This window comes from Scyliorhinus canicula, chromosome 3 (assembly GCF_902713615.1).
Source record: "Scyliorhinus canicula chromosome 3, sScyCan1.1, whole genome shotgun sequence".
NCBI lineage: Eukaryota > Metazoa > Chordata > Chondrichthyes > Carcharhiniformes > Scyliorhinidae > Scyliorhinus > Scyliorhinus canicula.
In genome coordinates, this window is record NC_052148.1 from 222,267,559 (window position 1) to 222,292,891 (window position 25,333).

The 25,333-nt window shown below is 44.1% G+C and overlaps 1 protein-coding gene across 1 annotated transcript in view; it reads left to right on the forward strand.

The window, feature by feature from the left end:
* Positions 1-25,333, forward strand: part of LOC119963315 (tryptophan 2,3-dioxygenase-like) — a 68,847-nt gene that overhangs the window by 13,107 nt on the left and 30,407 nt on the right. Inside the window, exons 3-6 of the mRNA XM_038792291.1 lie at positions 585-675; positions 808-878; positions 7,242-7,369; positions 22,980-23,166. Coding sequence (XP_038648219.1) covers positions 585-675; positions 808-878; positions 7,242-7,369; positions 22,980-23,166 — 477 coding nt within the window. The remainder of the gene's footprint in view (positions 1-584; positions 676-807; positions 879-7,241; positions 7,370-22,979; positions 23,167-25,333) is intronic.

The window sequence follows — 25,333 nt, forward strand, 5'->3', positions numbered from 1 at the left end:
AATATCTCTTTGCAAACTCTTTTCATTGCTCTTGCAACTTGCCTTTCCCCCTAAAAAGCTTTCTTTGTCTTGCTTTGTCCCTCTGACCCACAGTGTTAAAAATGTGAATTATGTTTTCACAACTTTAATCTTTTTGCATTGACCCTTTATGTCAACAAAGCACGGTTGAGGTCATTAGCTACTTTCAAAATTCAGCTGCTTTGGTTGACAATTCTGCAAACATTAAGTGAAGAAAAACACTGATCTTGAACTTTCACAGGTGTTCCTCAAATTCCCCCTGGAACTGGGACAAGCAGACGGGCGAATCAGCATAAGCAGACATTTCCCTTGGTTTTCCATTAATATTACCATGCATGAATTGGAGAATCCTTGAGGAAATACTGCCTGATGCTCTCAGTATATTTCTTTTCTGTCTAACTCTAGTTTCTTTCCCCCTTAGTTTAATATAACCATTAAAGTTTATAAAGCACGCAACAAAAACTACAATGGTTGTGTGATCAGAACGCTTGTTATTGTTCACTTTCTTGCACATACACAACCATTCACTTTGTGCTAAAGTTCAAACTCCTTTGTTTCTTTTAAAGTTGAATAAAATAATTCAAGCTCAAGAGTTACAAAGTGAGAAGAAGGGAAAGAAAATTCATGATGAACACCTGTTTATTATAACCCACCAAGGTGAGCCGCGAATATTATTATCTCAATAACAGAAAATAAATTGGCATTTGCAAATTATTCACCCAATAACGCGGCATTAATGTAATAAATTATTCGTCATTTTGATTTTTTTTTTATATATATAAATTGCAGCATATGAATTGTGGTTCAAGCAGATTCTTTGGGAGTTGGATTCAGTTCGTGAAATATTTCAGAAGGGTCAGGTGAGCATTCTTCACTGGTGCTTAATTTTAGTAAATCTTATCGTTGGTGAAAGAATTGTTTCTGTAAAATGGTGGATGAATTGTAACCCTATCCACCCAGTTTCTGTGGGCTGGTAGGCCATTAAAATCCACCTGATGGTTTAACCTGCTGGGAGTGGGACTCCTTCAATAGCTTTTCCAGACTGGAACAAGCATGGTGGATTGAATGGCCTGCTTCTGTGTTGTGTGATGTTATGATGTTGCATTAGATCCAGCTGCTTCATACTTTTATTCGCACCTCTGATCGGATAGTAAGGCACTCACCCAAAGCTGGCTGGGCCCTTCCTTCAAATACACAGATCAGAGTCCATTGATATCATCGGTCTCCATTTGCAACTGTAATATCAGCTTGAGCAGCAAAGTGAAGCACTGGGGTTTTTCTGCCAGGTGTGGGTCTGTCAAAAGAGGATTGAAGCAAAGGGGTCACTCAAGGTAAGCTTTACACTCTCATTTGTTAGATTGGGCGGCGTACTCCTCCGGGCCCACCTGATTGCTAACAAGTGACCAAGGCTATTCAATTTTGCACGGACTGACAACCTGCTTCCCTTCCATTTTCCATTCAACCAAATTATCCATCAGGTATTTCACTGTGAAAACACAACAAAAAAAACATTCTTGCAATTGTTAAACAGATTTCAATACAACTGTGGTAGTCACCACTATTGTATTAAATTGTATATATTGGTATTACGGTAAGGACCCGGTACTACAGGTACGGGGGTAGATCCCTGCCTGCTGGCTCTGCCCAGTAGGCGGAGTATAAATGTGTGTACTCTTTGAACAGCAGCCATTTGGTCAGCTGCTGTAGGTGGCCACACATCTCTGTGTAATAAAGCCTCGATTACATTCTACTCTCGTCTCGTCGTAATTGATAGTGCATCAACAACCGATGTATCATAGTAAATTAATTTGTGAGTGACTTATTGAAAAGTTAGATATGATCTACAATGACAAGATCTCTGTCTCTGCCTCTCTGTATCTGTGTGCAATCAATATAGACAGCTGGAGAATTTATCTCATCTGTGTTATCAGTAAATGTATTATCGGCCGGGACAATTAATATATTTAAGTATCTGGATAAAAGCAAATTACTACGGATGCTGGAAACTGAAACGAAAGAGAAAATGCTGGAAAACCTCAGTAGGCCTGGCAGCATATGTAGGGAGAGAAAAGAGCTAACGTTTTGATTCCAATGACTCTGTCAAAGCTAACAGACAGAGAAAGTGGTAAATATTTATACTGTGGAGTGAGAATGAAAGATGAGTCAGAGCCACAGAAACCCAGGGAAATGGGGTGCATGTGGCAGGGTAATCTCTAAAGCAGTGCACGTGAAACTAGACCCGGGCCCTCGGGAGGCCATATTTGGGGTGTCGGACCAGCAGGGGTTGGAAACTGGTACGGAGGCCGATGTCGTAGCCTTTGCCTCATTGATCGCCTGAAAGCGGATCCTGTTAGGGTGAAGATCAACCTCTCCACCCTGTGCCCTGGCGTGGTGTGGGGACCTGCTGGAATTCTTGATGCTTGGGAAGGTCAAATTTGAACTGAGGGGAAGGATGGAGGGGTTTTACAATTCATGGGCGTTATTCATTATGCACTTTCGAGAATTGGATTACATCGAACATTGGGGGGGTGTGGCTGGGAGCGTTGGGGGGAGGGGGACTGTATGTGTTAATGGTGACTATGGGTGATTCCTGATTCCTTTTTGTCATTTGTTTGTGTTAACATGCGGGCTAATGTTCGGGGGTTTGGTTGGAGGATGGGACCGTTATTGAAATAGGGATTGACATTACATTCGTTATTGATTATTGTTTATTGTTGGGTGTAAATTTGAGAGAAAATGTGAAAAAGAAAAATTAAAATATACTTTTTAAAAACTTGGGAAAACATTGCAAGAGAGTCAGGAAGTTACATTGTTACATGTGTGAGTTCTGTGGAAATATTTTGATTATGCATCCCAATAATTATTTTTAAAGTGGGAAACGCTAAGTTGTACAAGTAGGTCGGCTTGGAAAACATAATGGAGTTAATAGTGGGTCGACAGCATTGTGGACATGTTGCTGGACTGTTACTCCAGAGATCTGGCGCTGAATTCTCCATTCCCCCAGCCACTTGTTTCTCGGCAGTGCATTATTCGCTGGCAGCGGGATTCTCTATTCCCTTCACTTGTCAATGGGATTTCCCATTGGAGCCACATGCAGGTGGAGGTACACTGCCGGCGGGAACAGAGAACCCCAACGGCCAGAGAATTCCGGCCCTGGACTGATATTCTTGAGACACAAGTTCAAGTCCTTGTTGGCAGTTGGCGCATTTAAAAACTAAACAAACGAAAACCTGATATGAGTAACAGTGACCATGAAACTGTGGGACTGTTGTTTAAAAACCCATATGCTCAATAAGGGAGGAAATATATCATCCTTACTGGGTCCAGCCAAGATGTCACTCAGACCCACAATGATGTGCTTCCCTCTTAACTGCCTCAGAAATGTCCATTCAAACCATTTAGTTGTACAAAGCTGCAAATAAAAAGAATTGAATCAGAATAAAAACGGACAGACCACCCAGCATCTACCTTGGCACTGTACGCAACCGTGTTCACCCTGCCCAGTAAACACTGCAAAGTTCATCTCACTGACCTCAGGGGACTTGTGCCAAAACTGGAAAAGCGGTCACACAGATGGGTCAAGCAGTAGGCCGACCATGCGTAGTCATGCACACCTTACAACCAGATTCCTCCATCACCATCCCAGGGTACGTCTGGCCCCAATGACAGTTGGACGGGAGTGGCCCTATGAGCTGTCAACATGAAGTCTTATGGCAGCAGCAAATCTTCTGCAAACCATCTCAGCTGATGAATCAATGTTCAACACTGCATTGAGGGCAGCAAGTGCACATAAAAATCATAGAATACCTACAGTGCAGAATGAGGCTATTTGTCCCATCGAGTCTGTAGCATCCCACTCCCTCGTAACTCCACCTAACCTTCCGATCCTAAGTGGCAATTCATCATGGCCAATCCACCTAACCTGCACATCTTTGGACTGTGGTAGGAAACCCGAGCACCCGGAGGAAACCCACACAGACAGGGGGAGAATATGCAAACTCCACACAGACAGTCACCCAAGGCTGGAATTGAACCCAATTCCCTGGCGCTGTTAGGCAGCAGTGCTAGCCACTGTTCTGCCGACTCCATGTGGATGGATTCCGATGTCTATCACCAACTATGACTCGGCAACAACATTACTGATCAAGTTGGCGAATTCCTGAAGAGCATATTTGTCAGACTGGGCCTGAAACAGGTGGTTAGAGAACCAACACAAGAGAAAACATAAAATAAGCAAAATACTGTGGATGCTGGAATCTGAAACAAAAACAAAAACAGAGAAACCTGGAAACACTCAACTGGTCTGGCAGCATCTGTAGGGCGAGAAAACGGAGTTAACATTTAAAGTCCATTTGGCTCTACACATTTGACCCTGTCTGACCAATTTCCTTTTGACAATTGACATTTGTCCATGATATCTGTTACAGTTCACGTGCACTATTAGGCAGTCAGACATACCACACTCCAAAACCACGATTCTATGGATTTCCCATCACCCCCCTCCCAGAAACCTGCCACACTGTGAGTCAAGCAGTCTCACTAAAACCTTGTCTTCCTCATGAGGGCTTCCAAACTCCACATTCAAAGTAAGTTGTCTTTGAATTTTCTCCCAAATATTGCTTTCACTCCGATGGCTCCATCAAGCATTTACCTCCAGGGTTTCAACCTCTCTTTCCAAAGTTCCCTTCCCCTGGATCTCCCCATGCATTCAAGCTGCATATTCCATTCATACTGCCAGATATTTGACCATGCCAAGCAGAACACCACTGCTCCAAAAGCCATAGTAAGGGGTGTTCGGGGGGGGGGGGGGGGGGGGGGGGGGTCACTAACCTACGGCTGTCTCCTCAGATATTCTGCCTTCTCACAAGTCCACTTTATTCCAAGCCCGCTGTCTTTAATTCAGAGCCTTTCCCCCTGCTCCTTACCTTTCATTTCACTGAACAGGACCCATTTCCAATTCCTGATCTTGTTCTTTGACTTGACTATCTTCTTGGGACCTTCTCTTGTCCGACTTTGGGCTTTTTAAAAATCTTGTCTCGTCTGCCACTTTCAGTGGAACGCCGTTCTCTTCTAGGTCATTTGACCCTCTTCTTGCGCTTTCATTTTTGTCTTGTCTTTTTCCTTCCTTGCAGCTGCACAGGAATCATTTTTAGCCTAAAATGTAAAAAATCTAATTGCGCGGGAACAATGTACCAGCCTGGCAATGGAAAATAATGCACTGCACATGTGCGGCCATACTCTGGCCGGCTCATGCGCAGAGACCGTGGGCTACTGGGAACTGTAGTTCTGAGCCTCCAGTCTCTGTTTCAAATGTAAGTATTTTATTTTTTTATTCTTGGGTACATCGCAATAGCAAACAAGTGGGGCGCGATTCTCCGCACCCCACACCGGGTGGGAGAATCGCGGGAGTGCCAGGCGAATCATGCCACGCCGCCCTGGCACCCCCCGCGATTCTCCCACCCCCCCCAAAATGGCGCGTCGCGTTTTGCGACAGGCTGCTCGGAGAATCGCTGCTCGCCGTTACGGCGACCGGCAATTCTCCGGCCCAGATGGGCCGAGCGGCCTGCCGAATCCGACCGGTTTACGCCAGTGCCAACCACACCTGGTCGCTGCCGGCGTGAACAGCGTGCGACCGCTGTGTCTGGGGCCTGTGGGGGGGCGGAGGGAGAATCGAGCACCACGGGCCTGCTCAGGAGATGTCTGGGCCACAATTGGTGCCCACCGATCGTTGGGCTGGCGTCTCTAAAAGAGGCACTCTTTTCCCTTTGCCGCCCCTCAAGATCAAGCCGCCATGTCTTGCGGGGCAGCGGAGGGGAAGACGGCAACCGTGCATGCGCGGCTGATGTCACTTCGGCTCCGCCGGCCACGTCATTCCCGGCGCGCCGCTTTGACGCGAGCGTCAAGGCCCGCCGCACGGAATTCACACGCCGCCGCTCCTAGCTCCCTGGGGGGGGGGGGATAGGGGGCGAAGAGCGGCCTCCGCACCGGAGTGAAACACTCCGGGTTTCACTCCTGAATCGGCTGTTTGTCTCCCTTTGGGAGAATTGCGCCTGTGGTCTCCTTGCCAGTGATGTCAATATCCCATGAATGACTAAATAGAAATAACAATAGTCTGGATCAAGAGGATATGAGCTTAGGAATTGTGCCTGATGGAAGTGTGCGAATCCTCAGAGGAAATTTGTCCCTGTTAGTAATTTGCAGAAGCCTTGGAAGATTGAACCTTTTGTGTTGTTTTTAAAATTGTTTTCATCATGCTTACTGCATTACAAATTAACTTTCTGTGATTATATGTTAGGGTTAGTCAAAGATCAGCTTGATCATTCAAACGAGTATTAATTATTTTTGTGAAACCAAAATGCAATGGATGCTGGAAATCTGAAAGTAAAACAGAGTCTGCACCGACCCACTTAAGCCCTCACTTCCACCCGATCCCCGTAACCCAAGAACCCCTCCTAACCTTTTTGGACAGTAAGGGCAATTTAGCATGGCCAATCCACCTAACCTGTACGTCTTTTGGCTGTGGGAGGAAACCGGAGCACCCGGAGGAAACCCACGCAGACACGGGGAGAACGTGCAAACTCCACACTGACAGTGACCCAGCGGGGAATCGAACCTGAGACCCTGGCGCTGTGAAGCCACAGTGCTATCCACTTGTGCTACCGTGCTGCCCCTAGGTGGAAAAGTTGGAAAAATTGTTAGTCCAGTATGACTCTTCTTAGAAGTTCCAATGATATTGGACTCGAAACGTTATCTCTTTTTCTCTCTCCACAGGTGCTGCCAGGCCTGTTGAGGTTTCTGCCATTTTCTGAATTATTTTAGTTCCTTGCGTCATGTACCTGAGAACATTTCAAATTCACTAGAAATATAGACGCATTTTCAAAAGTTGCTGGATTGCCCAAGACACCTTTATTGCCTTCAGGGCAATGAATCTTCCAACCCTTGGTCAGTTTAACTGGTGAAGGTTATCAAAGATCCAAGACCACACTGCATGTGTTGCTCTCCACTGGGAGCATGGATTTGACTCTGGATTACAGTCTGCTATGATCTGGTGCTTGGTGAACTAAGGGTATCACCTGTCTAGAAGATCACAAAAAATCACTCTGGCTTTTTGGGAACTTAATAGACTGAGTACTGTTTTAATTTGTTCAAGGCTTTGGGAGATTGAGCTAAGGTGGTTTTTATTGCCAGATATTGATATGTAAAGAATGAAAACTGTGTTCCAGGTGAGGAATGAAAGAAATATGCTGAAAGTGGTCTCAAGAATCCATCGAATTGCAATGATTCTCAAGCTCCTAGTGGAACAGTTTGAAGTTCTGGAGACAATGACAGCACTCGACTTCTTTGATTTCCGGTAACAAAAAATTTTGAATTTATCACAATTGGGGAAAATTAATGTGCAACGCAGCTGATGTTGAAGTGACAATTTCTTATAAACTACAAAATCTATAATTTTACTCAAATTTCACAAGGAAATCTGCTGAAATAAAGAGAAACTGAAGATGCAGCTTTAAAAATTGGATTTTCACTGAGTCAGGATGACTTGGGAGTCCTTTTAAAAAGGTAGGCGGGACCCAATTCTGGGATTAACTGACCTCACTCCCAGGCTAGCGCCGGCTGCTTTGAGTCACGGGTATAGTGTTATGGGTCAGGGCAGAGAGAACCCCAACGTGTATCATGGAGTTCATCTGACCCACAAATTTTAAAAGATTGTGGTATGGGGAGCTCACAGCCCACTCTACAGGTGCGGTACAGCAGAAATGGAAAAGTAGTTTTTAAAGCAAAACAATGTTTATTCTATGAACCCAAGTTAACCTTTATAAAACATACAGTGAACATCTTAGCAACCATTAATTAAAATACAACCCCCAAAGACTACAGCACTAAGTAAACCTTCAAGCTTTCTTTTTTAACATCCATACGACTGAAAAACAAAACCTTTATCAGAAGCACATCAGGTTAAAGTCACGACTGAAAACATTTATAATTTGAATTCACCAAATGATCAAGAGATAGTCTTTTGATGGCAGGGAGAACAGCAGTACACCTGCTTGGTCTGGCTTCAGCTCCAACACTGAAAACGAAACTAAAACACAACCTGCAGCCTGCTCAAAAACAAAAGTAAAAAGCTGAAAGCCCAGCTCCACCCACTCTCTGACATCACTGCAGTAGTAAACACCCATTTCTTAAAGGTACTCTCACTGTTGATATTTCTATACACACCCATTTATAAACACCCATTTCTTAAAAGTACTCTCACATGACACCTCCCCCAAGAAAAAAAAACATCAACTTCAAGATGGTTTCATTTTTCACCTTTTCACGATCCTTGAAGAAATGCACACAGTAAATATACATTTTTGTTTCAAAACAAGCAACACACGCAAAAAGGTATAATAATATAGTCCATTTTTTTGTTCCTCTTCCTCCAAGTGAATCCGTCTCGATTGACAGTCTCTTTGAACAAGAAGGTCTCTGCACGATCCATCCATTTCTCTACGCCTTGGCATGTCTCTTTAAAGTCTGACACTTTAGTTCAATCTGTTCACAGAGTCCCTTGTAATTCTCCAACACATGAGCATTGGTTATCACAGCTTTCAGGCCATCAAATGCCCGTTGAAACTCCACTGTCCATTGAAATTTTCCACATTTCTTCAGCAAGTCCATCACTGGAGCAATCACGTGACAAAACATTTGCACAAATGTTCGATCAAATCCACTCATGCCAAGAAATCGCATTATTTCCCTTTGACTCAAGGGTATTGAAAACTCCTCAAGGAAAGTGACTTGGGCTTTTCCAAATTCACTTTTGGCTAGGTTTACCACCAAACCCGCCTCCAGAAGTCGATCGAATAACTCCATCAGATGGTTTAAATGTTCTTTCCATGTCTGGCTGAAAATTACCAGATTGCCGATGTATACCGCACAATTAGGTAATCCTGAAACAACTCTATTAGTTAACCGTTGAAATGTGGCTGGGGCATTTTCAGGCCAAATGGCAAAACTTTGAATTGGTATATATCATCTGGAGTCACAAAATCCTAAATCTCCTTCGCCCTTTTGGACACAGATACCTGCCAGTAACCTTTAAGTAAATCCAGTTTGGAAATAAAAGCTGATTGTCCCACTTTCTCAATGCAATCCTCCAAACGTGGGAGAGGATAAGAGTCCATTGTTGTAACTGAAAGTAACCTTTCTATATCGTCTGGCTTTGGTACCATCACAATGGGTGAGCTCCATTGGCTGCAACCCACTTCAATTATGCCATTTTTAAGCATACTCTCAATCTATTTGTTAACCTGTGCCAATTTTAAAGGGTTAAGTCTATATGGATGTTGTTTGATTGGAACAGCATTTCCCACATCAACAACATTTATAGCCACTTTAGTACTTCCCAATTTATCTCCACAAACCTGCCAACATGATATCAATAACTCTTTCAGGTCAGTTTGTTTTTCCTCTAGAAGGTAACTCAACAATGTATCCCAATTTTTAAGAATATCCTCATTTTCCAATTTAATTTGAGGTATGTCAAATTCACAGTCATCTGGATTTGCTTCGTCATTAGAATCATTAAAACCTTCCTTTTTCTCTCCTTCCCTTTCAAAGTACCTTTTAAGCATATTCACATGACACATTTGGTGTGTTTTCCTTCTATCTGGTGTTTTTACCACATAATTCACTTCATTCAATTTCCTTTCAATCTGATAAGGTCCACAAAACCTAGCTTTTAAAGGTTCACCATTGGTAACAAAACTAAAACTTTATCTCCAATGGCAAAACTACAAACTTTGAATTTCTTGTCCGCTACCCGTTTCATCACATTGAGTGCGACTTTCAAATGTTGTCCAGCCAATTCACCTGCTCTATGTAATCGTTCCTTAAAATTTGACACATAATCCAATAATGTAAGCCCTCAACATTGTCTTTAATGTCTGATGCCACCTTTCTAACGCTCACTGCAATTCTGGATGGTATGCAGTTTATTTAAATTGTTTTATTCCTAAACTATCCATAACTTCTTTGAATAACCTTGAGGTAAAATTTCATCCTTGATCTGATTGTATTCCTGTGGGTAGTCCATATCTAGTAAAGAATTTAAGTAACTCCTCCACAATCTTTTTAGCTGTAATATTACGTACTGGAATGGCCTCTGGAAACCTGGTAGACACATCCATTATCGTCAAAAGATATTGATTCCCACTTTTCGTTGTAGGAAGCGGTCCTACGCAATCAATTAGGACCCTTGCAAAAGGGTCCTCAAATGCTGGAATTGGTATTAAGTGAATTGGCTTTATCACTGCTTGAGGTTTCCCTGTCACTTCTCATGTGTGACATGATTGACAACATTTAACTACATTTTTATGTAGCCCAGGCCAATAAAAATGTTTCTGGATTCTAGCTTGAGTTTTCCTTATTCCCAAATGACCTCCCATTGGCACTTCATGTGCAACTCGCAACACCTACTTTCTATACTCTACCAGTATTACTACTTGATGAACTTCTGCCCACTTTTCATCCGCCTGCATATGTAAAGGTCTCCATTTTCTCATCCAGACATCACTTTTACGGTAATAACACTCTGGTATACACGCAGATTCCTCATCTGCATATGCTTTCTGATACATCCATTTTATTTCTATATCTTTCTGTTGTAACTCCGCCAATTTTCCTGAACTAAAAATATCCACCTCATCCTCCACCTGTTCTTGTTCATTTTTCAACCATCTGATCAAAAATCATTTTTGATAATTGCACTTTGACTTCATCTTCACTCTTTGATTTCTCCGCTTGTCTTAACCTGTGATTTTGCGACCTTGTTACTACGCAATCCGGAAGAATCCCAGGATATTTGTCCTTTAACACTTCAGTTGTCTGACTCTCCACTGGCTTATCCACCACAGTACGCATCACTCCCACCTGCGATCCAGCTATATCATTACTCAAGATAAACTGAATTCCTGGACAAGATAGTTTCTCTATTACTCCTACAACCACTTCACCACTCTACACTGGACATTCCAACCTTACCTTATATAACTGAACACTACTCCTCTCACCCTAAATTCCACATGAAACCACCTTTTCTGGCAACATTCTTCCCAAAATAAATAACTCCTCATCTCTTACCATTAACGATTGGCCATCTCCCGTATCTTTACCAGCTCCTCCTGATACACATGAGTAAACTTTACTCACACAAGTAAATTCTTTCAAGAGATCTGGCACCTTCTTATCAATCACCTCTTGATCAGGCTGTACAATCTTTTGCACCTCCTTTGCTTCACTTGGGCTTTCCTTTACCAGTTTAACAAATCCCACTGTCTTACCCTGTTTTACCACATCAGCCTTCCTAGTGCTTTTCTTCAACCACCAACACTGTGACTTTACATGGCCTAGTTTATTAGTGAAAACATTTGAAACTTTTCCTGTCTCTTCCATCCTCCTGGATTTCTTTTTTAATCTGGGGTACACTCTCCTTATTATCTCCCATCAGATCACCTTGACCTCTACCACTTGAGTATTTCTCATGTCTCCAGTTTCTATCCCTCACAGGCAGAAACTGATGTCGGACACCAAGCTTTGATTTATGAACGAATTCATAATTATCTGCCATTTCTGCTGCTAATCTCGCAGTTTCAACCCTCTGCTCTTCCACATGAGTTCTCACTGCATCAGGAATTGAATTTCTAAACTCCTCCAACGGTATAATTTCTCTGAGAGCTTTCAAACTACATGTATGTTTGACCAAATTCGTTCCTTAAATTTCTGAACCTTTGTCTGTAGGCTTCAGGTACTAGTTCATATGCACCCCAGATGGATTTTTTCACCTCCTCATACGTCCCAGATACCCCCTCTGGTAGTGATGCAAACACTTCACTCACCCTACCTATCAGCATTGTTTGAATCAGTAATACCCACATGTCCTGTGGCCATTTCATTTGTTTAGCTACCTTCTCAAATGAAATGAAAAAGGCTTCAACTTCCTTCTCAAAACCTTGGCAATGCTTGGACATAGTTCAATAGATCCCCACCAACTATGATGCTATCCTCATCACTATCATCCAACTGTACGTTTCCCTTTACGTCTGCCAATTTTAACTGACTGTCATGTTTCATGGCCATTTTCCAAAGTTCAAACTCTCTCTCTTTATCTTTTTCCCTGATCTCTATCTCCCTTTCTCTTTCTTTTTGTTCTGCTCGGGCTATTCTTTCTTTTTTCCTTTCTACTCTTTCCTTTCCTTTTTCCTCTCTCTCTCTTTCTTTTTCCACTCTCTCTTTCTTTTTCCTCTCTTTTGTATTCAAGCTGTTTTCATTCTTTCTCGTGTTCAAGTTGCTTAATTTGAAACTGAATTTTTGCTATTTCCAATGAGTCATACTGTATCTCAGGCAACTTTAAATGCTTAGCCACTGCCAGAATTACCTCATCTTTTCACATTTTGTCTGGTAATGTTAACTGCAATATTTTTGCCAAATCTAACAGTCTGTTTTTAGTCTCTCTCCGTAAGGTACTGCGTGTGACCGTCTTCACCTCCAAAAACTTCAGAGCCTCTGAAAAAGCCATTGTCCATAACACACTCCCTACTTAAAATAAAATACCACACCTGAAAAGCAACCACACAATATGCTCACTCCTCACTGTCTTTAAGTTCACTAAGCCAATCCAATAGATCGACTGTTATCCCCCTCGAGCCCCCAGTTTGTTGTGGGCCAGGGTCTAGAGAACCCCAAAGTGTACATGGAGTTCACCTGACCCACAACTTTTAATAGATTGTGGTATGGGGAGCACACGGCCCACTCTACAGGTGTGGTGGAGCAGAAATGGAAAAGTATTTTTAAAGAAAAACAATGTTTATTCTATGAACTCAAGTTAACCTTTTTAAAACGTACAGTGAACATCTTAGCAACCATTAATTCAAATACAAAGGCCAAAGACTACAACACTGAGTAAACATTTAAGCTTTCCTTTTTAACATCCATACAATTGAAAAACAAAACCTTTATCGGAAGCACATCAGGTTAAAGTCACTACTGAAAACATTTATAATTCTGAATTCATCAAATTATCAAGAGATAGTCTTTTGATGGCCGAGAGAACAGCAGTACACCTGCTTGGTCTGGCTTCAGCTCCAACGTTGAAAACAAAACGAAAACACAACCTGCAGCCTGCTTAAAAACGGAAGTAAAAAGCTGATAGACAGTCCAGCTCCACCCACTCTCTGACATCACTGCAGTAGTAAACACCCATTTCTTAAAGGTACTCTCACTACAGATATTTATATACACACTCATTTATAAACACCCATTTCTTAAAGGTACTCTCACATGACAATAGATCCTGCACTCCTGAACTGTCTGGTTCTATTACGGGGATAGGCATGTCCTAGTTCTCCACAACTTTCAAGGAGTTGGGCCAGCTTTTCAAAGAATTGTGACTTACCACATCTCAGAAATACTATGACCCAGCGTCTGTTTGAGGGAACCTTTTGAGAGGTAAGTTTAAAATGTCCTGCTCATGCCCCCCTCCACACAGTCCTTATGCTCCCATGCTACGTTATGGCAATCCCATGCCCATTCACGCACAGTAAACTCTTGCCCAGTGGGCTAGACATCTGGTTTGTAATGCAGAACAAGGCCAGCAGCATGGGTTCAATTCCCATACCAGCTGAGAATTGTGAATTCTCCCTCTGTGTACCCGAACAGGCATCAGAATGTGGCGACTAGTGGCTTTTCACAGTAACTTCATTACAGTGTTAATGTAAGCCTACTTGTTACACTAAAGGTTATTTATGTATTATTTACATAGATCCAATAGTGACATTAATGTGTGTTGGAAAAAAAGTTTTTAAAAACAGTCATTCATTGATAATTTTGCACTTTCTGAACTAAAACCTTTCTTCTACAAGGTAATAAAGTGTCAATCATGCAAACCCTTTAAAGTGTCAATAGCTGAAACTGCAAGCACTGGAAACACAGTATCCTTGTGTAAATAAACATTGTGAAGTTGATAGCCGAGATCAAAGTCAGAACTGTTTCTCTGGGATTCAGGCATTTTAGTGCTCTAATGGGTGCCTTTTCTCTCAACCAATTCTTGTTATATATTCTTAGCTACAAGATCAAACATGTGTTTGAACATTGGCTTGTCTTCAGCCACAGTCTAGTCAGGTGCATGTTAGTGAGACAGAAGGTGTTGTACCTTTTTTATTCATACTATTAGTCATTCTCCCAGCCATATAAATGTCACATGGGTACAGGAAGTCCTGGTGACCTATGGTCTGCTGTTCCTCTTGAGCAGTGGGATGTGTTGGATTAAAGGAAAGATTCTGGTTGGGGTAAGTGCAGGTGGATGGATGGGAAGAGTGGTAAAATTTGGAACAAAGATTTTAATGATCCTATTCCAGATATCTGGGCAAACAAAATTTTAGACAGGAGGGACTGAAATTCTGTCGGGAGATCAACTGTACCACTCACATTTTCATCATTTCACTGTTGATTCTGTCCAATTCTCATTAATGGTACAATGGAAGGCAAGTACGGTAGCACAGTGGGTAGTACTGTTGCTTCACAGCTCCAGGGTCCCAGGTTCGATTCCCAGACAGGTCACTGTCTGTGTGGAGTCTGCATGTTGTTCCTGCGTCTGCATGGGTTTCCTCTGGGTGCTCCGGTTTCCTCCCACAAGTCCCGAAAGACGTGCTGTTAAGTAATTTGAACATTCTGAATTCTCCCTCTGTGTATCCAAACAGGCACTGGAATGTGAAGACTAGGGGCTTTTCACAGTAACTTCGTTGCAGTGTTAATGTAAGCCTACTTGTGACAATAAAGACTGAAAACAAAAAGTGAAACTTTCAAGGAAATTCAGTTCTACTTTGCGTATTTCTGCGTTTATTTGAAGCACCAGAAAACAACACCTCAACATAATGACATTTAATTTACTTTGATACATGTAGGTAAACAAGCTTCTAGTATTATGAGAGATATTGGCTGGGAATTTCTCAGCTATCGATAAAGACCGATTTTGGGCGGGAAAAGCGGGGCGCGATTCTCCGCTACCCACGACGAATCGTAGAATAGCGGGAGGGCCTTCCCGACAATTTTCATGGCCTCCCGCTATTCTCCCCCCCCTTCCGGCCGTCCCCTGACACGAATTGCTGCTTGTCGTTTTTTACGGCGAACAGCGATTCTCCGCAGGCCGATGTGCCGAATACCGCGGAGTTTACGGCCATTTTCACGGCCACGATCACACCTGCTTTCAGTGTTCGTGAAAATGGCCGCAAAGTGCCCATCCCGGACAACCATGGCACCGATTGGCATGGCCGCACCACGGCCGTGCCAAGGGTGGCATGGGCCTGCGATCGGTGGGCACCGATCACGGGCAGCGGGTCTGATACCCACGCACTATTTGTTCTTCCGCCACTCCGCAGGATCAGTCCGCGGGGCGGCTGAGGGGCATGATGGCCCGCGCATGCGCGGGTTTGATGCGTCTGCGTGATGGCATCATCCGCGCATGCGCAGGCTGGAGCCGTCCAACCCGCGCATGTGCGGCTGACGTCATCGTGCGCGTCAGCCGGCATGACGCTTGGCGCGCGGACGTAGTGACGGTCGCTAAGCCCGCGATGCCGTGCTTCACAGGGCCCCGCTGCTAGCCCCGCCCGGGGGGGAGAATCGGGTCCCAGGAGGGGGCGCGGAGGCTGCCGTGAAACACGGCCAGTTTTATGGCAGCCTTTACGACTCGCCGCATTTGCGGTGAATCGCGCCCGCGATGTTGAGATGCGAAGCCGCAACAGGAGGATTTGGAGTGAGTGGGCAGGGACATGGCCGAGGGAATGTAATGTGGAAAAATGTGAGGTAATGTATTTTTGTAGTAGAAACAGATGTGCAGAGTATTTCGTGAATGGAAAAAAATTAGTAAGTACAGATATACAAAGGAACTCCGGGTGTCATTGTCCATGAGTCACTGAAGGCTAACACGCAGGTGCAGAAAGCTATTGGGAAAGCTAATGGAATGTTACAGTAGTAGTGAGGTCTTGTTTCAATTGTGTAGAAGCTTGGTTGGACTGCACCTGGAGTACTATATGCAGTTTTCGTCTCCTTACATCAAAAATATATTATTGCCACAGTGGGAGTGTACCGAAGATTCACCAGACTTGTTCCAGGGATGGTGGGACTGTCTTATGACGAGATGTTGGGCAAACTGGATTCTCTAGAGTTTAGAAGAATGTGGGGTGATCGAATTGAATCCTACAAAATACTCAAAGGGATAAACAGGGTAGATGCAGATAAGATGTTTCTCTTGGCTGGGGAGTTGCATTCAATCTCAAAATAAGGGGGGGCGCCACTTCAGACGGAGATCAGGAGAAATTTATTTACACAGAGGGTTGTGAGTCTTTGGAATTCTCTATGCCAGTAGGTCATGGAAGCTCAGCCATTGTGTATATTTAAAGCAGAGATTGATAGATTTCTGATTAACACAGAAAGGGTTTTGGGATTAGTGTGTGTAAAAGGCACCATGATGGTATGAAATGGTACAAGAGGCTGAATGATACTCCTGTACCGATGTTCCCATGTGTTCTACCCATGCTCACGATGGAAATTAGCTAGCAAATTGATGAATCCAACATAGGAGGCAGTAGCAGCGCCAGTCCTCTGCTGTGCCAATGCCACCCCGTGCAGGAAGAGGATAAATTACCTCCTCTGAATGGGCGTCACCCTGGCACAGTAGTTAGCACTGCTGCCTCATGGCGCCAAGGAACTGGGTTTGACCCCGGCCCCGGGTCAGTGTCCGTGTGGAGTCTGCACATTCTCCCCGTGTTTGCGTGGTTTTTGCCCCCACAACCCAAAGATGTGCAGGGTAGGTGGATTGGCCAGGCTAAATTGCCCCTTAATTGGAATAAAAGAAATGGGTACTCTAAATTTCTTTTAAAAATTTTGAAAGATGATCTTCTCCGTTCTGCCATGGTAATTCAATCTTCTCATCACTCTCAACTGACACACCCATCACAGATCCACAGTGATCTTACGCAATGTTAGCTCAAGGGAAACTCTCTGTGGGTCGTGCATGTATCACCTCCTTATCACCATCCACACATGCCAGGCATCCTTAACATCAGCCCTCGCATGCGACTTGCTTACATTCTCTCCAGCTGTCATCATGCAGAAAAAGTTGTCTCACAACAAGAGGGAGAGATCCCAGATGGGTGGAGGGATGCTTGAGCTGAACGTCCTCATAGACTTCAAGGATGCGGTCCTCCAACTGGCCAGGAAGGACCGCTCCTGTGCTGACTTACCTTGATTAGGTCAGCAGCAATAAACCAAGTAAGGATCCAGCACTGTAACATCCATCAGAAACCATGCTGTGAGAGATGTCCCCTGTTTCTCAGGCCCCTGCCATGCATTCATGAACTCTCCTTCCGTTCAAGGCACATCTGGGAAGCAGCTAAGAGGGTCCACAAGCCAATTCCTTGACTGAAGCCTCAAGAGCAGCACAGAAGAGGAATTCACAGAGCCCAATGTGGAAGAGCCGTCACAAGGCTCACCCACACCCTCCACCAGCACAGAGGCACACATCTCAGTGAGACCTAGATTTCGAGCAGACTTTAGATTGGAATCGGAGCACATCACATCCACAGCAAGCATAGGCAGGAACATCCCAGAGTGCCGGCACTGGGATGATGCGGGAGGGCAGGAATCTGCTAAATCCCAGTTAGTTGATGAACCTCTGGACTAGGTAGGGAAAATCAGGTGGGGATGTCTGGTACACTCCTGAGATTGAAAGGCTGCATGGAGGAGATTGTCCCCCTTGTGTCTGAGGTGATTGCGCTGACACTCCAACGTACCCAGGTTAACAGTTAGGGTTGCAGCAGCCTTGGAGACCTTGGTCCAAGATTATTATCCTGCACTGCTGTAGGACATGCACTCCATGGTGTAGGCATCCATCAGTGCCAATGACAGAGGATGGTGGGACTTCTCAGTCCAGCTGCCCTTCCATTCCAAGGAAGAAGCCAGGGTAACCATATTCAGTTACATAGAACATACAGTGCAGAAGGAGGCCATTCGGCCCATCGAGTCTGCACCGACTTACTTCAGCCCTCACTTCCATCCTATCCCCATAACCCAATAACCCCTCCTAACCTTTTTTTGAACATTAAGGGTAATTTAGCATGGCCAATCCACCTAACCTGCACGTCTTTGGACTATGGGAGGAAACCGGAGCACCCGGAGGAAACCCACGCAGACACGGGGAGAACGTGCAAACTCCGCACAGACAGTGACCCAGCGGGGAATCGAACCTGGGACCCTGGCGCTGTGAAGCCACAGTGCTAGCCACGTGTGCTACCGTGCTGCCCCATATGGATGGGGATCAACTGGTGCACGCCCCAGGGCTGTCCACCCACGTCACTGCATAAGTTTTGTGTCCACCAGAATCCCCTCTTCTTGTAACTGTTTCAGCTCCAGCTCCACAGGCTGAGGAAGGTGGCAGTGCTACACAGCAGGATTCTGAAAGCAGGCCTGTACCACCAGGTCTGGACACTCCAGAGGACACCTACCAAGGTCAACACAGACAATAGGGTGTGGCAAAAAGCAGGTTGTCTACAGCTCCATTGTGGATGTTGGGAATGAACCAAGGTGTAGCAGCAGGTTAATAAGCTCTAGTTGCATATGGACATGGGTATTCAGTAATAAAACATAACTTTCACCTCATTAGGTGAACAATTACAAATTGCATCTCTTCTAATTCCTGACCCTAATGAGCTTTGATCCTGTAATGCCGACCTGAAAACAGGATCCTGCACCAGAAAAAGGCTGGGTGCCCAATTAAGGGCTTCCTCCATGTGTTCTGCAAGCTTCCCTGCACATTGCGGGTGTCTCTTAGCAGTGACTGAACACATCAGTCATTCTTGATGGGAATTATAATGTCTCCCACAATGTACTGAGCTGAGCTCACACAGTTCACTGTACTCCCTGTGTCTTCTCTGCATCTCTGAGGTGCGGCTGGCCTCTGCATTCCAACAGCAATGCGGTTTCTGATCACTGACCTATCTTATCATCAGCTTTGTCCTTGTCAACATCCCACCTCTAGAACTCCATGCCCCCCACCAGATTGTGTGGAACCATCAGTCCCCAAAGCCCTGCCACTGCACTGACTCAGAATTCTCTTCCTTCTTTGAGGCCTTTCCAAGAAGACCATTCTCCACGCTTCCCTTCCCTCTGTGAGGCCCTTCTAGGAAGCCCATGGCCTGGTAGTACATAGCATCCTCAAAAACGATGCTTTTCACACTTGACAGTTTTACTCCTGTAGCTTTGACTTTCACCCTGCTATCCTCCGATTCACACCCCGGTACCCTGAAATCAAACTTCAGTGCCCTTGAGTCAACACCGTTACCGTCGGAGACAAACTTCAGTACCATCAGAGTCAAATCCTGTTACCCTTGGAGTCAAATCTCGGTACCCTCCAAGTCAAATCTCGTTATCTCGGAGTCAAATCCCGGTATCCTCGAAGTCACACCCTGGTAGCCTCAAGTTTTACCCTGGTACCCACATGAAGCCTGCAGTCCCCCAAGTCAAATCCTGTACCCACAAATCAAGCCTGATGTCCCCTCAGTCAAACCCCATTCTCTCACATATCAAGACTGGTATCACCCAAGTCAAGGCTGGTGTCTCCTGAGTCAACCTAGTACCCCATCTCCCGGTTGAAGACATGGAGCCACTCTACAAACACCACACTCATCTGAGTTCTCCTCTGAGGTTTGCTGACCAGGTGCATGTATTTTCATGCGGTTAGGCTTTGTGCTTTTCTCCCATCATGCTGTCAAAGATGGGTTTTTGGATTGGGGGTGTAAGATTCTGGGATTTTAGTGACAAGATTTGATTAGAAAGGTAGTCCTTCTTGGAACAAAGGAACTTGAGGGGGCGATCTGACAGAGGTGGGCAAGGGTATGCCAGGTTTTGGACAAGGAAAAGTGTTTCCATTAATTGATAACACCAAACTTCAGGCACAAATTTAAGGTTTTGACTGGTGGTGAATGTGAGGAATAACCTTTTTACACAGAAAATAGTCATGACCCTGAACGTATTGTCCATAAGGGTGCTGGACTGAGAGATGCTGAATGATTTCAAGGAAATTGTTGGGCGCTTGACGAAATAGACTTGCAGGGGAGTAGGTACAGAGCAGAGAAATGAGACTGACTGCTTTGGTTTACAGAAAGCCAACATTGACTTGAAGAGCCAAATGACATTCTTCTGTGCTGTAGCTGTTGCTACAGTTACTCTATGGCCATGAGCATCTTAAGTAATTTGTGAACATTATTTTTGAGGGTGTGAAGCCTCCCACCTGATCTATTACAACAAGCCCTCGACCATCAGCTCCAGGATGATGTAGACAACCATGTGCCTGCTGTTGCCTGAGGAGCTGTCAAAGAACATCATGTCAGAAGGAGCAGGAATAAAACTTCACAATGTACTGTCAAAAATCTGTTGTTGCTGCCCAGTTAAGGCAGGTCAAGCTTCCAGAACAGAAGGTTCCATATATAAATGATTAAAACAAAAATTGATGAATAATTTACAGGCAAAGGATGGTTAGAAGCCTGGCATTCTATTCCATATATGATATTTGATCAATTATGAATTTTCAATCTAAAATTGTAGATCTTTTGCACACCAGAAGTATTCAGCAAATATAACTATACAACTATATAACATACACCATCTAATATGTGCAGTGGTTAGCACTGTTGCTTCATAGCGCCAGGGTCCCAGGTTCGATTCCCGGCTTGGGTCACTGTCTGTGTGGAGTTTGCACATTCTACCTGCATCTGCGTGGGTTTCCTCCGGGTGCTCCAGTTTCCTCCCACAAATCCCAAAAGACGTGCTGTTAGGTAATTTGGGCATTCTGAGTTCTCCCTCTGTGTACCCGAGTAAGTGCTGGAATGTGGCGACTAGGGGCTTTTCACAGTAACTTCATTGCAGTGTTAATGTAAGCCTACTTGTGACAATAAAGATTACTATATTATATCTCATTAAATGTCGGAACAGGCTCGAGGGCTAAATAGCCTACTCATGTTTCTATGAAGCCATGATCCGAAGTAAGTGTTCACACATGGGGCAGAATCTGTTGGCCACCTGAAAACTCAAAACCTGAAAAACTATGGGCTGGATTCTCCGTTTGGGAGACTAAGTCCCCATGCCGGCGTGAAAACGACCACCGATTCCCTGCTCCAGGGCGGGCTAGCAGGGAGACAGCGTAGAGCTCCTAGCTTAGTTGCTGATAAGGCCTGGAGCATTGCTGGGTCTATGGCTGTGCATGCGCACGGCGGTAGCCTGCAACTGCCTGACCGCAAAAAGAGTCGCCCCTTCGGCCAGCTCGCACACCCTGGACCACCCCCCACAGTGCCCCCAGCCCCGAATGAAGACCCCCTGATGGCGGATCGGATCTTCCTCGACTGTGCCGCTTTTCAGGGGGCGGAGCATCGTGGACCGGCGCCGCCCCGATTAGGTCACCATCAGGGATTCTCCGTCCCGTTGCCGAAGGCGATTTCGCCGTCGGGGATCGGAGAATCCCATGTCTGTAATGACAACAACATTTCTTATGAAGTGAGTCATCCTTGAGAGTATATAACTTTGGAAATAATTTACCATTTATTCACCTTTATAGGCTTTAGATCTGTTCATGTTCAATGAATGTGAACATAGGCAGCAGGGTGACACACTGGCTAGCACTGCTGCCACATGGTGCTGAGGATCCAGGTTCGATCTCAGCCCTGGGTCATTGTCCTTGTGGAGTTTGCACATTCTCCCCGTGTCTGCATGGGTCTCATCCCCACAACCCAAAGATGTGCAGGGTAGGTGGATTGCTCAATTGCCCCTTAATTGGTAAAAAAAAATTTGGGCACTCTAAATTTTTTTTTCAATGAATGCAAACATAGCCAGCATTTTATTCTCAGACATTGGGCGGGATTCTTTGGCTGCGCCCGCCCTGAGACTGGAAGTTTCCCCCCCCCCCGAGGTCAATGGACATTTACATGGTCCGAGTCCCGTTCACTAGATGGATTCTGGGCATGTGTGAGATGTTGTCCTATGAGGAGAGATTGAGTGGAATTGACCTATGTTCTCAGGAGTTGAAAGAATCAGAAGTGATCTGATAGAAATGTATAAAACCCTTCAAGGCCTTGATGGGCTAGGTGCTGTTTAGAGTTGATGTAAAAATTCAGCTTTGCTCTTACTGCTGGCATTGGACTGGGGTGGGCACATTAAAAGGTCTTAAAACACCAGGTTAAAGTCCAACAGGTTTGTTTCGAATCATTAGCTTTCAGGGCGCAGCTCCTTCCTCAGTTGAATTTCAGTAAGTTTACTTGGCTATGTGGCTTACTCCTGCTCCTATTTCATTTGTTCTTCTGTTCTAATCTTTCCTCCTTCTATGGACATTACCCAATGCTAGTTAGCTGGGATAGGTTCGGGAGGGGGCCTAGCTAGGGTGCTCTTTCAGAGGGTTGGTACAGACTCGATGTGCCAAAAGGCTCCTTTCTGCACTGTACGGATTCCATGATTTATTAATTATTTGTCGTCTGTCTCTAATGACTAGAAGCATGTGGTCAGGAGTTCTTAATAGGAATGAATAGATTGTTAGGTCCTCTTAAATGCAATCATGCAGTGTGCTAGAATTTTTTGATCTGAATTGTGTACCCAATGCTCCAGAAAGGAATGTTAAAGCCTACGCCTGGCCATATGGTTGTACAATGAAATTCCTCATTGTGTCTACTGGATAGGCTAATATTACATGTGTCCTTACTGGCAGTTTTCCTATCTTTCAGAAGGGGATAGATCAATGCAATAGTAAGCCAAAGCCAATGTTAAGCCAACATTTGGTTTATTCCATACATAACATAAGAAAGAAAACCAGTTTTAGTGAATTTTAATCAAATTATGATTCACGTAACATGCTGATTATTTTTTCCTATTTATTTTTAAAGGAAGTATTTGGCACCTGCATCTGGATTTCAGAGTCTGCAGTTTCGCCTTATAGAGAATAAGATTGGCGTTCCAGACAGTTTGCGAATTCCTTACAACAGAAAGCACTATAAGGACAACTTCAAAGGGCAGGAAAATGAGCTGCTCTTTCGATCGGAAACGGAACCAACACTCTTACAACTGGTAGAGGTACTCAAACTGAGATTCCGTCAATAATCAATCATGTTGTTGTTTGGGGCAGCACGGTGGCACAGTGGTTAGCATTGCTGCCTACAGCGCTGAGGACCTGGGTTCGAATCCCGGCTCTGGGTCACTGTCCGTGTGGAGTTTGCACATTCTCCCCGTGTCTGCATGGGTTTCACCCCCACGGGCCAAAGATGTGCAGGGTAGATGGATTGGCCATGCTAAATTGCCCCTTAATTGGAAAAAATAATTGGGTACTCTAAATTTTAAAAAAATAATAATGTTGTTGTTATGGGCCAGGGTTTAGAGAACCCAAAAGTGTATCATGGAATTCACCTGACCCAGAACTTTTAATAGATTGTGGTATGGGGAGCATACGGCCCACTCTACATGTGTGGGAGAGCTGAAATGGAAAAGTATTTTTAAAGCAAAACAATGTTTATTCTATGAACTCAAGTTAACCTTTTCAAAACATACAGTGAACATCTTAGCAACCATTAGATCAAATACAACCCCCAAATAATACAACACCAAGTAATGCTTAATAACTTCCCAAACAACGTCTAGAAGACAGAAGAAACACCTTTTAACAGAAGCAGATCAGGTTTACATTCACTACGAAAACATTTATAATTCTGAATTCAACAAATGATCAAGAGATAGTCTTTTTATGGCAGAGAGATCAACAGTACACCTGCTCTGTCTGGCTTCAGCTCCAACACTGAAAATGAAAATAAAACACACCCTGCAGCAAACAGCCTAAAATGAAAGTAAAAAGCTGACAGGCAGTCCAGTTCCACCCACACTCTGACATCACTGGTAAACACCCATTTCTTAAAGGTACATTTCTTAAACGCCCATTTCTTAAAGGTACTCTCACATGACACCTTCTCCTCAAGAAAAAAAAAATAACCATCAACTTCAAGACGGTTTCATTTTTCACCTTTTCACCATTCTTTAAGAAATGCATACAGTAAATATACTTTTTTGTTTCAATAAACAACGCACGCAAACAGGTATAATAATATAGTCCATTTTTTAATTTCTTCTTCCTCCAACTGAAATCCGTCTCGATTGACAGTCTCTTTGAACAAGAAGGTCTTTGCGCAATCCATCCATTTCTCTATGCCGCGGGATGTCTCTTTAAAGTCTGATACTTTAGTTCAGTCTGATCACAGAGTCCATTGTAATTCTCCAACACAGGAGTATTGGTAATCACAGCTTTCAGGCAGTCAAATGCTTGTTGAAACTCCACTGTTCATTGAAATTTTCGACGTTTCTTCAGCAAGTCCATCAGTGGAGCAATCACGCTGCAAAACGTTTGCACAAATGTTCAATCAAATCCAACCATGCCGAGAAATCGCATTATTTCCCTTCGTCTTGAGGGTATCGGAAACTCCTCAATAACTGTTGGTTTTGCAGGTTTTGCATCTCATGTGAGCATTCGACCCTGTCCGATTGTATGGCCAAGGAAAGTGACTTGGGCTTTTCCAAATTCACTTTTGGCTAGGTTTATCACCAAACCCGCGTCCTGAAGTCGATCGAATAACTCCATCAGATGGTTTAAATGTTCTTTCCATGTCTGGCTGAAAATGACCAGATCGTCGATGTATACCGCTCAATTGGGTAATCCTGAAACAACTTTGTTAGTTAACCGTTGAAATGTGGCTGGTGCGTTTTTCATGCCAAATGGCATAACTTTGAATTGGTATATACCATCTGGAGTCACAAAAGCTGAAATCTCCTTCGCCCTTGCGGATAAAGGTATATGCCAGTAACCTTTAAGTAAATCCAGTTTGGAAATAAAAGCTGATTGTCCCACTTTCTCAATGCAATCCTCCAAACGTGGAATAGGATAAGAGTCCGTTCTTGTAACTGCATTAATCCTTTTTATAGTCCACACACAACTGTTGGGTACCGTCTGGTTTAGGTACCATCACTATGGGTGAGCTCCATTGGTTGCAACCCACTTCAATTATGCCATTTTTAAACATACTTTCAATTTCTTTGTTAACCTGTGCCAATTTTAAAAGGTTAAGTCTGTATGGATGGTGTTTGATTGGAACAGCATTCCCCACTTCTACATTATGTATAACCATTTTAGTACTTCTCAATTTATCTCCACAAACCTGCCCATGTGATATCAATAACTCTTTCAGGTCAGTTTGTTTTT